Source organism: Anastrepha ludens, chromosome 2 (genome assembly GCF_028408465.1).
Source record: "Anastrepha ludens isolate Willacy chromosome 2, idAnaLude1.1, whole genome shotgun sequence".
Classification (NCBI taxonomy): Eukaryota; Metazoa; Arthropoda; class Insecta; order Diptera; family Tephritidae; genus Anastrepha; species Anastrepha ludens.
The window spans coordinates 27910116-27923382 of record NC_071498.1 but is presented as its reverse complement, the minus strand read 5'-3'; the positions used below and the strand labels follow the sequence as shown (position 1 = coordinate 27923382).

Sequence of the window (13267 nt, the reverse complement as noted above, 5' to 3'; positions counted from 1 at the left end):
CAATTTCATGCCACAAAACACTTGCAACAACTTATGTTTCACAACTTATCCTTCGGTAGAGTAGAACTTACATTGATTTTGTGGCGATTTCTTCAATTATAAACATTTCGGTTGCGCTGATCAGGGACTAAGTCGAGCTTCTATGTAATAATACTTTATTCTAAATCTTTATTGCACTCTAAATTGCTAATTTCTGGCATTTCCAATATTTAAAAAGCACGAAGACCTAGAATATTCATACTAAAGGTTGGCAACTCTAGTAAGTATGTATGCACATTTAAAAAGGCATCTCATGGTTAGCTCCTTCTTTGCTGTGCTGTGATCGTACACACACGTGAATTTCGCTGAGATGCCATTATTTAACTCCCCGTTTGTGTTACATGGCCTTATCTAAAGGCAATAATGTGTAGTTTAATACAAGTAAATATGTGTGTAGGTACTTGCATGCAACATACACACACATAGACTTACATCCAAGTGCTTAGTGATAGAATATTTTCTATACCATCTGGTTTTGGCTGCAGCTTCAATGACCTCAATAGCAACAGGATTGGATTGAATGGCGATGACCCACTTGAGTAAGAATACACAGTTATTGTTAGTCTATTAACAGGAACGCCAGTAAACTTGTTTTTTTCTGTAGTGAGATATTTTAGATGTGGACGGAGAAACGTACGGTTTGCACATTTTATTATATTTAAAAGACGGATTTTTATGAAGGAATGATCCAAATGCTTACGAAGGAGGGCCCACAATTTTGAAAATTTATTCCATTATTATTTATGCTTTACGTGTAAAATGTTACTAATTAGGGGCTAGTTACTACTAATAGCAGTACTGTTCTCTTATAAAATACTTAATCAAATTCGTTTATACCGAAATTTCGTTTAAGACGGAACACTATTTGTAAGCACAACTTAGTCTTCGGTTAAAGTGAAACAAAAATTGTCTTTGTAAACAAAATAATTTATATGCTACATTAGCAACTTAAGAGCAAGCAAGACCAAGTTGTACGTATAGATAACCCCGAACGGTTTTTGCACTATTTACCAGTTCGCAACTGCGGCCGGTTCGCAGCCAAAGTGCACCAAAGTTCTTTGGTTGTCTAACCATCGCCTCTTACCTGAAAAAGTGCTGCTGAATTTAACAATTCACCAAATTCTTTAGAATGTACGTTTGCCTTTCTGCCACAGTAAGCCTTAGTGTAGATATGTATGGCTTCTTTACCTTCTACTTTTTTCTACATAACGAAAAAGTCTGCAAGTTATTAATGATCTACACAAATTGGGTGCTCTCTAAGTTTATTACCCTGATTTTGAAGCTTTTGACTCAGAATTTTAAGACGGACAGCTAAGTTATTCGGTACTCAGTTTCAGTCCCTTAGAGACCCCTATACGGCAGCTCTTTCCTTATTTCGAAAGAAATACGGACTGATGATGCCGCCAGTGTTCTAAGAACTTCTGCTTTCTCTAAATCAGCCAATATTCCTGACTCTTAAAACAGCCGAAATCTAGTAGTGTTCTTCAAGTATAGGTCTTCGCGGTCCTGAAGGCATGCAACATGCTTAGGAATCGCTGCTGCGAGGAAGACATAAATATCTTTTCCGATAATCAAGCTGCTATCAATTTCCAAACTCGTGGCGGTGGTCACCGGTCACTAGTTGATAGAGAAGCATGCAGAGAAGCTTGGACCTCCATACAACTCCCATTGCAATAGCTGCGGGGATCAGGCAGAGAAAGAGACTGTTGCACGCTTTCTTTGCGAATGCCCGGGTCTGGCGGCTAGGCGCTTGAGGTTCCTTAGTCTACCTTTCGGAGATAGCCTGAAGCAGTTCTCCAGCCTAGATCCAGCTTTCTTCCTCCACTAGATGACTGTAGATGGGGTTTCTTCCTCTAAATGGTATCTAAATTATGGTGGTCACCAGTCACTGGTTGCGTGTTTAAATTTTTTAGGATAAAATAAATATGAAAAAAGTTAAAAAGGCAAATATAATAATCTTGAGATATAAAAAAAATATCTCCACTTCTTTTAACATTTCACAAAAAACAAAGTTATTAAAATGTTAATTAAAAAAAATCAAGTTTAAACAAATTTAAATTTAAAAAAATTTACAAACAAATTAAAAATTAAATTAAAACTTAAAATTTTAAGTTTTTTTAATAAAAATAATAAAATTTAAAAATTGTTTACATTAAAAATTAAATTAAATTTTTTTTATTTTCAAATTTTAATTTATGTAAACAAAATCGAATTAAAAGAATTTAAAATTTTACTTTAATTTTTAATTAAAAAAATGTAAAGTTTTAATTTAATTTTTAATTTAAAAAAAAATTTAAATTTTAATTTATATTAATTTTTAAGTTTTTTGTAAAAACGTTAAAGTGAATATATTTTTTTGTTTTTAACGTTTTTTTAAGTTTATTTTTTGCTAAAAAAATTTTAATACGCATTTGTAAATTTTTTTAAATTTAATTTTTAATAATTAATTTAATTTTTAATAAAAAAAATATATTTTAAAACTAAAAAATGAATTTTTAATTTTTAAATAATTTCTTTTTATTTAAATTTTTAAATTAAGATTTTTTTTAGCATAAAATAAACCTAAAAAATATTTAGGGGCAAATTTATATTTTATTGTTGATATTTTTTGAGAAAAAATGTTTTTGATAATTTTCATAATGAGATTTCAGTAACTTTTCGAGTTATATTCACCTTCGTATGTACAGTAAATCACTGCAATATTCCGTGTGTTTGCTTACTAAAATAGTTATGTAGCGATGTAGCGCCGCAAGTGCACTGCAGTGGGTAATTGGAGCTAAAAATGGTGATTAATTCCCAAAAGCTGTTAGTTACGTAAAAGTAATTTTTTTGGTTAAGTATTCATAAAAAAGTAAACCGCTACTGCAATTAGAAGCATTTGAATGTTTTTTTCATATCATAAAAAACCAAAATTAGGTTAATTTCTTTTTTTTTTTTGTAATTTTTTATTTATCTAATTGAGATCGAAATATCGACACATAAATGTAACAAACAAATGTTCCTCGCTTTGATCAATTTGCAAATCGGATGGACCGAGGGAATGTGTACAGCTTGACATTAAACAAATCTAGCGCAAAACATTCAGAACTTTTTACTTCACCTAATATTTTAAATGTAAATATATACCCTATCATACATAAAAATATGTTCCAATTAAGGGGATTCGTATCAATATCCAAGACATTTTTATTAATCCATGGTAACGTAGTTGCATTCAATATTTTACTGCAATAAACGGTCGCTGTGACCAGATGAAAACCGGTTCACCTGCACAGGTTACTTCTAATGACCAACTTACGAGTACATACATACATACGCACATGCCGATGTATGATTTTCATATGCTCAGTACTGCATACTCTTGCATGAACGCTCGTAATCGAATTTTTTAATCGCGAAAATGTACGTTAGAAGCAATTTTCTCCATTCTTCTTGCTTCTCTTAACAGTAATTTAGCAAACTGCATTGGACGTATATTCTGCCGTTTGTGTTCTGTTCGTTTTGTTGGCATCACTTTAGTGCCAAGAAATATGTAGCACATCCATACCGGATTTTAATAGGCTGAGTAGCAGCTCGCAAATACAGTGGACGTTCGATAGAAGGAATCTTAGTGGGCGCCTAATTCATACAAACGAAAAATTCGTAAAAGGACAATTTTTCTCTATCTATAATACATCTTTATAAAACTCAATTCAATTATAAAACTCAAAATAATCGGCTTTCAAAAGCTAGACAAGCTTTCGGCGCTCTAAGCCCAATATGGAACTCACGCGTCATTTCCCCCCGTACACAACTGAAAATCTTCGAATCGAACGTAAAATCAACACTGTTGTACGGATACGAAACGTGGAATGGCGCACCAAAAGAAACAGAAAGTGCAAATGTTTGTCAATAAGTGCCTTTGCCAAATCATCAAAATCTTCTGGCCCAATACAATAACAAATGACAACAAATGATGGGGCACTTGACACAACAGCACCCGATCAATACAAAAAGTGGAAATTGGATAGGCCATACGCCACCAAACTACCCAGCGAAATCACTAGATGAGTCATTACATGGAAGCCACAAGGCAAGAGACGTAGAGGAAGATCAGCTCATACCTGGAGAAGGCAGCTGGAAATCGAAATGAAACGGAACGATAGGAACTTATACAAGTATATATAATACATAACTCAAGGTATTAAGTTCGTAAAAAAATTTTTACTTTATTCCAACGACAACAAAATTGGTTTGATGACTTTTTTAACCTATTCCTTGATTTTAAATTTAATTTGTAGAACGTTTCGATTTCCATATTTCACCGAGATAATCTTAACTAAAATTCACTTGTTGGGATTGCCCGAAATCGTTAAATTATTTTCCAAAGATAAACGCTTCTGTACTTTCTTAACTAAACAAGGTAGAACCGGTCACACCAAAAACTATTTTAAACTAACACTTAATTCAAGGTCAGTGATTAGTTGGTTGATTTAAGAGGTGATTCTGTAAGAATTCAATTAGCGCATTTCGTTGTGACAACCTCGCTACCAACGTCCTCGACTTCCATAGGGCAGGGCATTCGCAGAGGAAGTGGAAAATATTTTCTTTTTCTCTGGTAGATCGAACTATGACAATATAAAAGTATATTGTGAGGGATACCCATTTTCGCTGCTTGCTCACCTATGGGCCAGAAGCCAGTTACCACTGCAGTGAGTCTGCAGACATTCGTTCATTTCATATTTATCCATGTTGACGTTTGTTTGTGAGGGTCATAATATTCTATTATCTTTGCATGTCGTCTTATCCCTTCATCTACGATCCACGATTCGTAGGTATTTTGAGGAGATTGCATTCTTGATTGTACCCAGTGGTGTGAGTACAGATTCTGCAAGAATAGCTTATTCATGGCAGATGCCTCTCTTGCCAGTTCATCTGCTTTTTCATATCCTTCAATGTTCCGACGTTCCGAGACCCAGATTAAGGTAACGTTACAGTTTTCGCTCAAGGTTTTAAGGATTTCTGTTTTGTTCCACCAGTTTAAAGGTTGCTGCAGTCGAATGCAGGGGCTGGATTAAAGAGAAGTCTGCGTTTAGTAGCCTACAAGAAGCCCAAAACTTCTCCTATTGACAATACTTCCGCCTGGAAGATGCTGCAAGTATTAAGAAGACGCACAGATTCTTCAATTATAAATCTATTAGAGTACTTACCTGTTCCTCCAACACCACAATCCCTTTTTTGAACCATCTGTAGGATTGGAGTGCCGAAGTTTTTTAGGGAAAGTCCTTTATCCCATTTTTGCCAAGATGGAAAGGGAGTGGCGAAATTCATATTAAATGCCACCATTGAGACGAGGTAATCAGCCAAATCCAAGGTGGTCAGGGGTAACTTGATAAAAAAAAAAAAAAAAAAAAAAAATTTTATGCAGACGAACAACAATAATTTAACTTCCCTTGGCTTAGCGAAAACTGTTTTTGCAACGAGCGCCAAATTTAGAACGAAAAATTAAGCAGCGATAAACCAAAATTCATTAACGTTCGTATTAAAGAAACAGCAGTGAGATAATTTTGATGTTTCGTTAAATCAAAAATTCGTGTTATTCCGAATGTTCGTTATGCTGGCCGACCACTGTAGACTAGACAAATGCATGTACGTACATATTTACAGATTTAGAAGAATTAGGGCAAGCGATGACTTGAGTAAAAACCAAGATATATTTATGTGTGTGTGTATGATATATGCATAAATCTAACGGCAATTATATAAAAAAATATAAAAAATATGATCGTAACAGTAAACAGGGCGTCAGTTTGATAAAAAAATGTTTGAAATGGGCGTGTATCTCAAAGTGTGCTAAGTAAAGTGTGATCAATTTGGAGGTATTGGAAATTGAAATAAAACAACGAAAATTCAAGTTGATTGTGTAATCTTTATTATTTTTGTGTAAAACCATTCATGTCATTTATTATTTTAAAGATAATCCCTTTCAAATGTTGTTCGCAACTGCGCCATAATTCGGCCATCCATAAACACCAATTCTGAATGACTCGTTGGTGCCCAATCCACTGGTCCGAGACGAGAGAAAAATTGCTCACCGAAACGATGACGAAGTCCATTACAAATACATAATTCGCGCGTACACCCTTTTTGGGTGTTTGGCCGAGCTCCTCCTCCTATTTGTGGTGTGCGTCTTGATGTTGTTCCACAAATGGAGGGACCTACAGTTTCAAGCCGACTCCGAACGGCAGATATATTTTAAGGGGAGCTCTTTCATGGCAGAAATACACTCGGAGGTTTGCCTTTGCCTGCCGAGGGGCGACCGCTATTAGAAAAATGTGTTTCTTAATTTTTGGTGGTAAGTTCATTGTTTCAGGGAAATTAGCGGCAGTGTGGTAAGTAGCGCCGTCTTGTTGGTACCTAATCTTGTGGAGATCAAGAGCTTCAATTTTCGGCATCAAAAAGTCGTTTATCATTGCACGATAGTTTTCGACATTCATTGTTACATTGGCGCCAGCCCCACCTTTGAAGAAATATAGGGAGATGATTCCTCTATTATTCACGTAGCCATTAACTAAAAATGAGCCTCATCGCTGAACAAACAGGTCCCAAAATGCGGATTTTCGGGGAGTTTGTCAAGAGCCCAACGACTGAAATTGTGATGCTTTGGAAGATCAACCGGCTTCAAATCTTGAACTACCTTTATGTTCAGATCGACGCCGAATCAAATCTGGGCATTCGGAAAAACTCTAATTGACAGCCGCAATATTCTCTTTATTTAGGACTGTAGGTGGTCTAATCGGTCAGTTTCATACAATATTGTAAAATTATTCTCAATTTTGCCGATGGTTTGCCGAATGGTGCATAAATTGATCTGAACGCGCGATGAACACTTTTCAGAGAACGTCGATTTTCGTAATTGTACGATTTGTAAACGTTGTTGAGGCGTAACTCTTTCCATGATGAAATGTCAATGAAAATTGAAAAAAATTATGTATTTAGTTTGACAGTAGTCGGGAGTGATCTGTCAAAAAAAAAAACCCTATGGGAAAAAGTGCCTCCAATCTCATCACCTTTTTATATGTAGTATATCAAATTTATTAAAACTTTTACGGTGATTGAAATTAGCTCAAATATTTCCCCTTGATACTCCCATTGACCATTTTAAAGTGCAGGAAAGGAGCACTAAGAGTAATAAAGTGATTGAAAAGACTTTATAAGCAAACACTACGAATAGCCCAACAATTTTGGGAGAGCCCATATAAAGCAGCGATTCTAAGCTATCGATCTATATTTCCGACTGCAAAGTTCGGGACAATTTATCGAATTTTGCTTTAGCAAACAGTTTATATGTAAGTATCATAGTAAAGTTCACACTCGACGAACAAAACTAGCATTCAACAAGAATCTCATCACGCTCGTCCTAACGTATGGCGCAAATGTGTGGACGATGACAACATCCGATTAAGCGACGCTTGGAGTGTTTGAGAGAAAGATTCTGCTCAAGGTTTGTGAACCTTTGCGCGTTGGCAACGGCGGATATCGCAGGCGATGGAACGATGAGCTGTATGACCTTTACGCTGACATAGACATAGCGCAGCGAATAAAGATCCAGCGGCTACGCTAACTGGGTCATGTCGTCCGAATGGATACAAACGCTCCGGCTCTGAAAGTATTCGATACGGTACCAGGAAGAGGAAGGCCTCGTCTGCATTGGAAAGATCAGGCGGAGAAGGACTTGGTTTCACTTGGTGTGTCCAATTGGCGCCGGTAGCACGAGACTGGCGCGCTTTGTTAAACTCGGCCAAGAATAAGAAGAAACAGGTTATTACAACTAAAGTAGTTATGATACACAGCTGTCACCTACAAATCCATAGACTTTGAATGTGTACAGTTACGGAGTAAAAGCGAAGTGCATTCAATTGTTTACTTTGTTTACATTTCCGAGTACCTGCAATTTTATCGGTAGCGACACTGTGAGTACAGAATTCCATTGAGAATAATAGATTCAACCAAAGTTTTGTCAACATTTCTAGCAATTGATGCTTAAATAGTAGCTTCTTGAAAATAAAAGTAAAGCAATTTTTGTTTCAGAGTTTATAAATACTAGTTTGTAAACTACAATAAGGAGTTTCAAAATTTTCCAAGTCAAAAAAAAAAAAAAAAAAAAGAAAATGAAACTTATTGAATATAGCGACACCGAAAGTTGTGCAAGAGTTGAAGAGGAATGTTTTATTAGCGACAAAGGAAAAAAGTAAGACAAAAGCTCATCAAAAATGCTGAAATTGTATATTCCATCACTGAGCGAGGAAAAAAAACTATTTTAATTAATTGTTAAAAATGCTTCATTACCTTCATTTTCATTTCTAGATGAGCGCTGATCACATTTGTATATGTACATATCTATAAATATTTTATCTCCTTAAATCTAAAAATAAAAATAAATAATTGGTACGTACACTTCTGTTACGTGTTGGACCGCGCTCCTTCTCCTATTTGTAGAATGCGTAAATAGTTTTTATGAGGAGCTTTTTCATGGCAGAAATACACTCATTCAGAGGTTTGCCATTGCCTGCCAAGGAGCGACCGCTATTAGAAACAACTTTTTCCATCATTTACTGTTTCATGCACGGAGATTCGAACCAACGCACTCTCGAATAGTAATCACGCATCAAGACATTCTGCTACGGCATCCGCCGCTTTTTGTATGATATCCGATAAAATACGGCAACATTTCAATTGTAAATCAATCGGAGATTGCTTGGTATTATCAGCTTTCTAAGTACAGCTTCTAGGGCCCATCTTCTTGGGCATTTTAGTAGACAAACCAGACTCTCGGTGTTGCTGAAGTTACAATGTCCCACGGATTGTTTAAAATTGATGATGAAGTCGGATAGCCATCAAACAAAGCGCTGAAAAAATTTATTGGATTACGAAATGGCGTTGACGGAGAAGTGTGGTTGCATTGATAGAATGAAATCCGGAAATAATCGGTTACCAGTAAAGGTTTGTGAAGCTTTTGCCGGTACGCCTAAACCGAAGTGGTAGGAGTGAACTCCGAAGCCTTGTAAGGCAGAAGATGAAGATATATTTCCAAAACGCCCGCCTGACATACTGGTTAAAAATGGTAGAGTTATGACAATAGATCTCTTCATGTAAAAAGTAACTTAAATTCCGAGAATTCGCTCTCAAAGAGAAAAATATCAAAAAAATTATATGAACGCAAAACCAGTAACAATTTGAATATTTTACGAACAGTTGATTGAATTGTTGGCGGGAAAAACCACAAAAATTCACTTAGCTACGTTGTAAATTAAAAAAAGCAAATAAATGCAAAATAACGAGCTTAGCATCACATGATTTTATTCTGTTCACCATAATTTGTTCCATTTCATCATCGCTGTAAGGTGAAGCACATTCCGTTCGCAATTGCATTTTTGTAGCAATCACAGCTTTCTTCATATTTTCCTTGCAAGCATAGAACAGAAAAAATACATGCAATGCAACGGTGACTGGAGGCTGTGGTTCAGAAGTGCGTACCTCTACATCATTGGCCGATTCCTTTCTAATATATGACTTCAAATAAACTTTATAAATTTATTTTAAAATATATTTACTTACGTTCAACATTTAGATTTAAATGTAGAACTTTTACTCAATTCGCAAATTTTAATTCATTTTAATTATTGCTTTGCGTTCAGCTCTTTTTCTCACTTGCAAACTCTTGCAAATAAAAATTTATCCAGTAAAAACTTGCAACTTCCCCTCAAAATGAAATGACATTTTGCTCTCTCTCTCTCTTTCCCCTACTTTGCAAGTTGTTGGATACAGGAACACCAAAACTTGATAGTCTGTTAAAAATTATTTGCTTCATGAGCAAACCTAATTTTCATCCAAACTGAGAAATCTCTGAAAAAGTTTTCGCACTCGAGGAAATATTTCTCATTATACAGTATAAAATCATTAAATCAAAGCACCGCAGTAATCGGTTTTCATGATTTAAGGGGACAGATACCTGTCAAATTTCGAATTTTTTTTATAAAATGTTAATATAATCCTTTAAGAATAGGTCAAAAAAATTTTAGAGCGTAAATTTAAGTATTTCTTATATTATAGATCGTCAACCGTGACGACTCTATTCTTTGACGACTCTTTTTTCCAAAACTATATTTTTCGAATTGGCGTACACGATAACTCGAAAAGTTATTGCCCGATCTCCCTGAAATTTTGCACACATCTTTTTTATGATATTACTTTCTATGTGTTTCAAGTTTTCGAAAATTTTTCGAAGCAAAAATAGTAGGAAAATTCGCCCCATAATTCCTTTTTTTTTTTGAAGCATTTTATTCCGCGAATTTCCACATTTCAATTTTCTCAAACATTTCACATGAAAAAATATTATGGGACTACTACTTTGTTTATACATATATCTAACAATTTTATATTTCACTTAAATCTGTATTAGTTGATGATGCCTTTACTGCATATCAGCCTGAGTGTGGGTGTGGATGTGTGTGTATGCACTATGCCTTGTGTATTTTCAACATTTCAATATTCAATATTAAGATGAGCCACTCTTTGTTCAGAAGCATGCAAACACCTGTCAATAATATGTCAAATTACGAAGAGTAACTGTAATTGAATTTTCATAAATAATAAATGCAAAGTGGCGGTGATTGTTGGCAGCCTGCAAATGAATATTAAAAAAGGTGTTGGGAAGAACAAATATTGTCAATTTTTGTATGCACCGCCACCTATAAAAGGTGAATTGCCATCGGCTATTTAAGACATTTAGAAAAACGGCTCCTTTGGGAAAGCAGCTAAAATGTCTAAAATCCAAAGCAGGTCGAGAGCGGCAGAATTAGTGACTTTTACTTTCCTTGTCTGCGTTTTATTAAAATCTGCTTCAGCTAACAACTTAGATGCATTTAAGTCTGAATTACACGATGTAAGTTCGAATAGGGATAGTGGGCCCTCTGGTGGAATACCGCCCAAATCCTTTGGTGACATCAACGGTAGAAGCCTATTCGGAAACCATCGCAGCATGCGGCCCATGTATGGTATTGGTCCGAAGATGCTGCAAATATCCCGATCCAAAATACCTATCGAAATGGATTTGTTGATAGAAAACGAGGACAGCAGTCGTCCCAAACGCTTTGACGACTATGGCCATATGCGATTCGGCAAACGAGGAGGTGAGGAACAATTTGACGATTATGGGCACATGCGATTTGGTAGAAGCACTTAAGTATGAACTTAATAAAATTTCTGTGAAATGTTGACGAATTGACTATAAGAATTAGTATAAAATCAAAAATCGGTGATTGATTGTAAATATAAAAATATCTCTAGTGAGCAAATGTATACAGATAATAAATAAAATACTCGTACAGATAAAATGTACGTTTAAAGCAGTTGATAGAGGGATTTGCTTATTTTTATGCTCGAGGCTCTAAGATGAAAATATTAGTTGATTAAATCATTAAATTGAATTATTTACTGTTTGCTTACATAAAAAAATCGAGCAGCTTAGTGGGGAAAAATTGTCAAAAATTAACGGTATTTTGTAGTAACTTCACACTTGAACTAGGGCAATGGGCTATATGGAAAAATTCTTAAAATTGTGGTAAAAAAGTGGTTGATATTTTGAAAAAGTTTTAAAATTTTTGACAAAATTTGAAACTTTGCGCTGTGTTATTTTTGTTGAAGTATGACGTATATTTTGTATAAAAACAGGGGTGTGCTTATAATTTTGCAACGGGGTGTATATGAGAAGAAATCGTGGCGGTATTAATTAATAGTAGTTAGGGCAAGTAAACTTAAAAGCGTTGAAAGTTCGTAATTGGAGAAATAAGGCAAGAGAGAGAGACTGAATTGGAGGAGGATTGTTGATAAAGTCATGGTCCACAACAGACTGTGAAGCTAAGAGAGAGAGAGAGAGTTAGGAAAAGTATTGATTTCGATGAGATCGCTTTCTGAACTTGTTTTTCGACAATTATTGGACTAACCACAATTTTTGGAGCGCCAACGTACAGTGGTTCTAACACTTCACCGGAGAACGAACTAACTTTTATAGAATGGCACACAGTGCAATTTTAAATAACTGTGGAAAACGAGGATAGATTAGTTTTCTCTTTCTATCACTCTTCTTTTTGAACATGTAAAATTTAGATATTTATGCTTTTAATCTAAGTAGTTTGCGAAAAAGCAAAAATCTTTGCTTTTCAAAAGTCAAACTTCTAGCCAGACAGTTATGAATGCATATCTAAAGGGTTTTCCAATAAGAGGTGTTATTTTAATATTCTATTTGCTGTTTTTTAATATAAGCGATCGGATGTTTATTTCATTATAAAGAGAAAGGTATACCGTTAATAGCGGAAAATCACATCAGGCAAATGACCACCACGACGACGCTTACAGGACAATATCCTTTTCATGGAATTTTCCATAACCCTATGTCGTAGACCTTCTCTTTCACGTGGCCTCAAAGAAAAAAGTCACAAGGTATTAAATCACAAGATTTGGGTGGCCAATTATGATCACCTCTTCGAGAGATAACACGGTCCGGAAACTTTTCCCGCAAAAGATCAATGGGTTCGTTGCTTGTGTGGCACGTAGCGCCGTCTTGTTGAAATCATCTTTAGTTAGTCTTGGAATATTTGCAGCGTATTGGCTCGTAGAATATCTCAAAACCCCGACTCTTGGGACCATCGAATTATAGAAGGCGCATTTAGTTAATATGGAAAAATTTGCTAAACTATAGATGCTAAAAATTAAATCAATGTCTATCAGTGCCAGAGAAAGCACAAGAGTCGTTCAACAAATTTTAATATATTTAATAATTTAATATAGAAGGAAAGCAATTTCTGTGGACAGTGTCGCTTATTGGCGCATACTGATCGAATATTTTCTGCCAATAATAAGATGGCATACTTCCTTCAGCACACACACATAGTTTCAGCAAGATGACGCAGCGCAGCACACGACCGGAAAGGCCATGGCAATACTGCGGGGATTTCTTCCCTAACAAACTGATAAACTGTTTCGGTGGCATATCCCAGCTCGCCAGGCACCCAGGTCGCCGGATCTTAAACCTATGGACTTCTCTCAGTGGAAGTATATCAAAAGTAGAGTCTATGAAACAAACCCAGAGACTATCTCAGAACAAAAAGAAAATATCGTTCGCTAGGTTAATGGCAGCGAGTGACACAGAGTACGGCGGCCAGATTCTAGAAGTGTATCCGACTCGAAA

The 13267-nt window shown here is 35.5% G+C and overlaps 1 protein-coding gene across 1 annotated transcript; it reads left to right on the top strand.

Moving 5' to 3' along the window:
* The first annotated feature begins 10704 nt into the window (after positions 1-10704).
* On the top strand, positions 10705-11427 carry LOC128856961 (drosulfakinins). The gene has a single exon (XM_054092442.1). It carries the CDS (start codon positions 10841-10843, stop codon positions 11261-11263), a length of 423 nt encoding a protein of 140 aa, XP_053948417.1. The 5' UTR covers positions 10705-10840; the 3' UTR covers positions 11264-11427.
* Positions 11428-13267: the final 1840 nt, after the last annotated feature.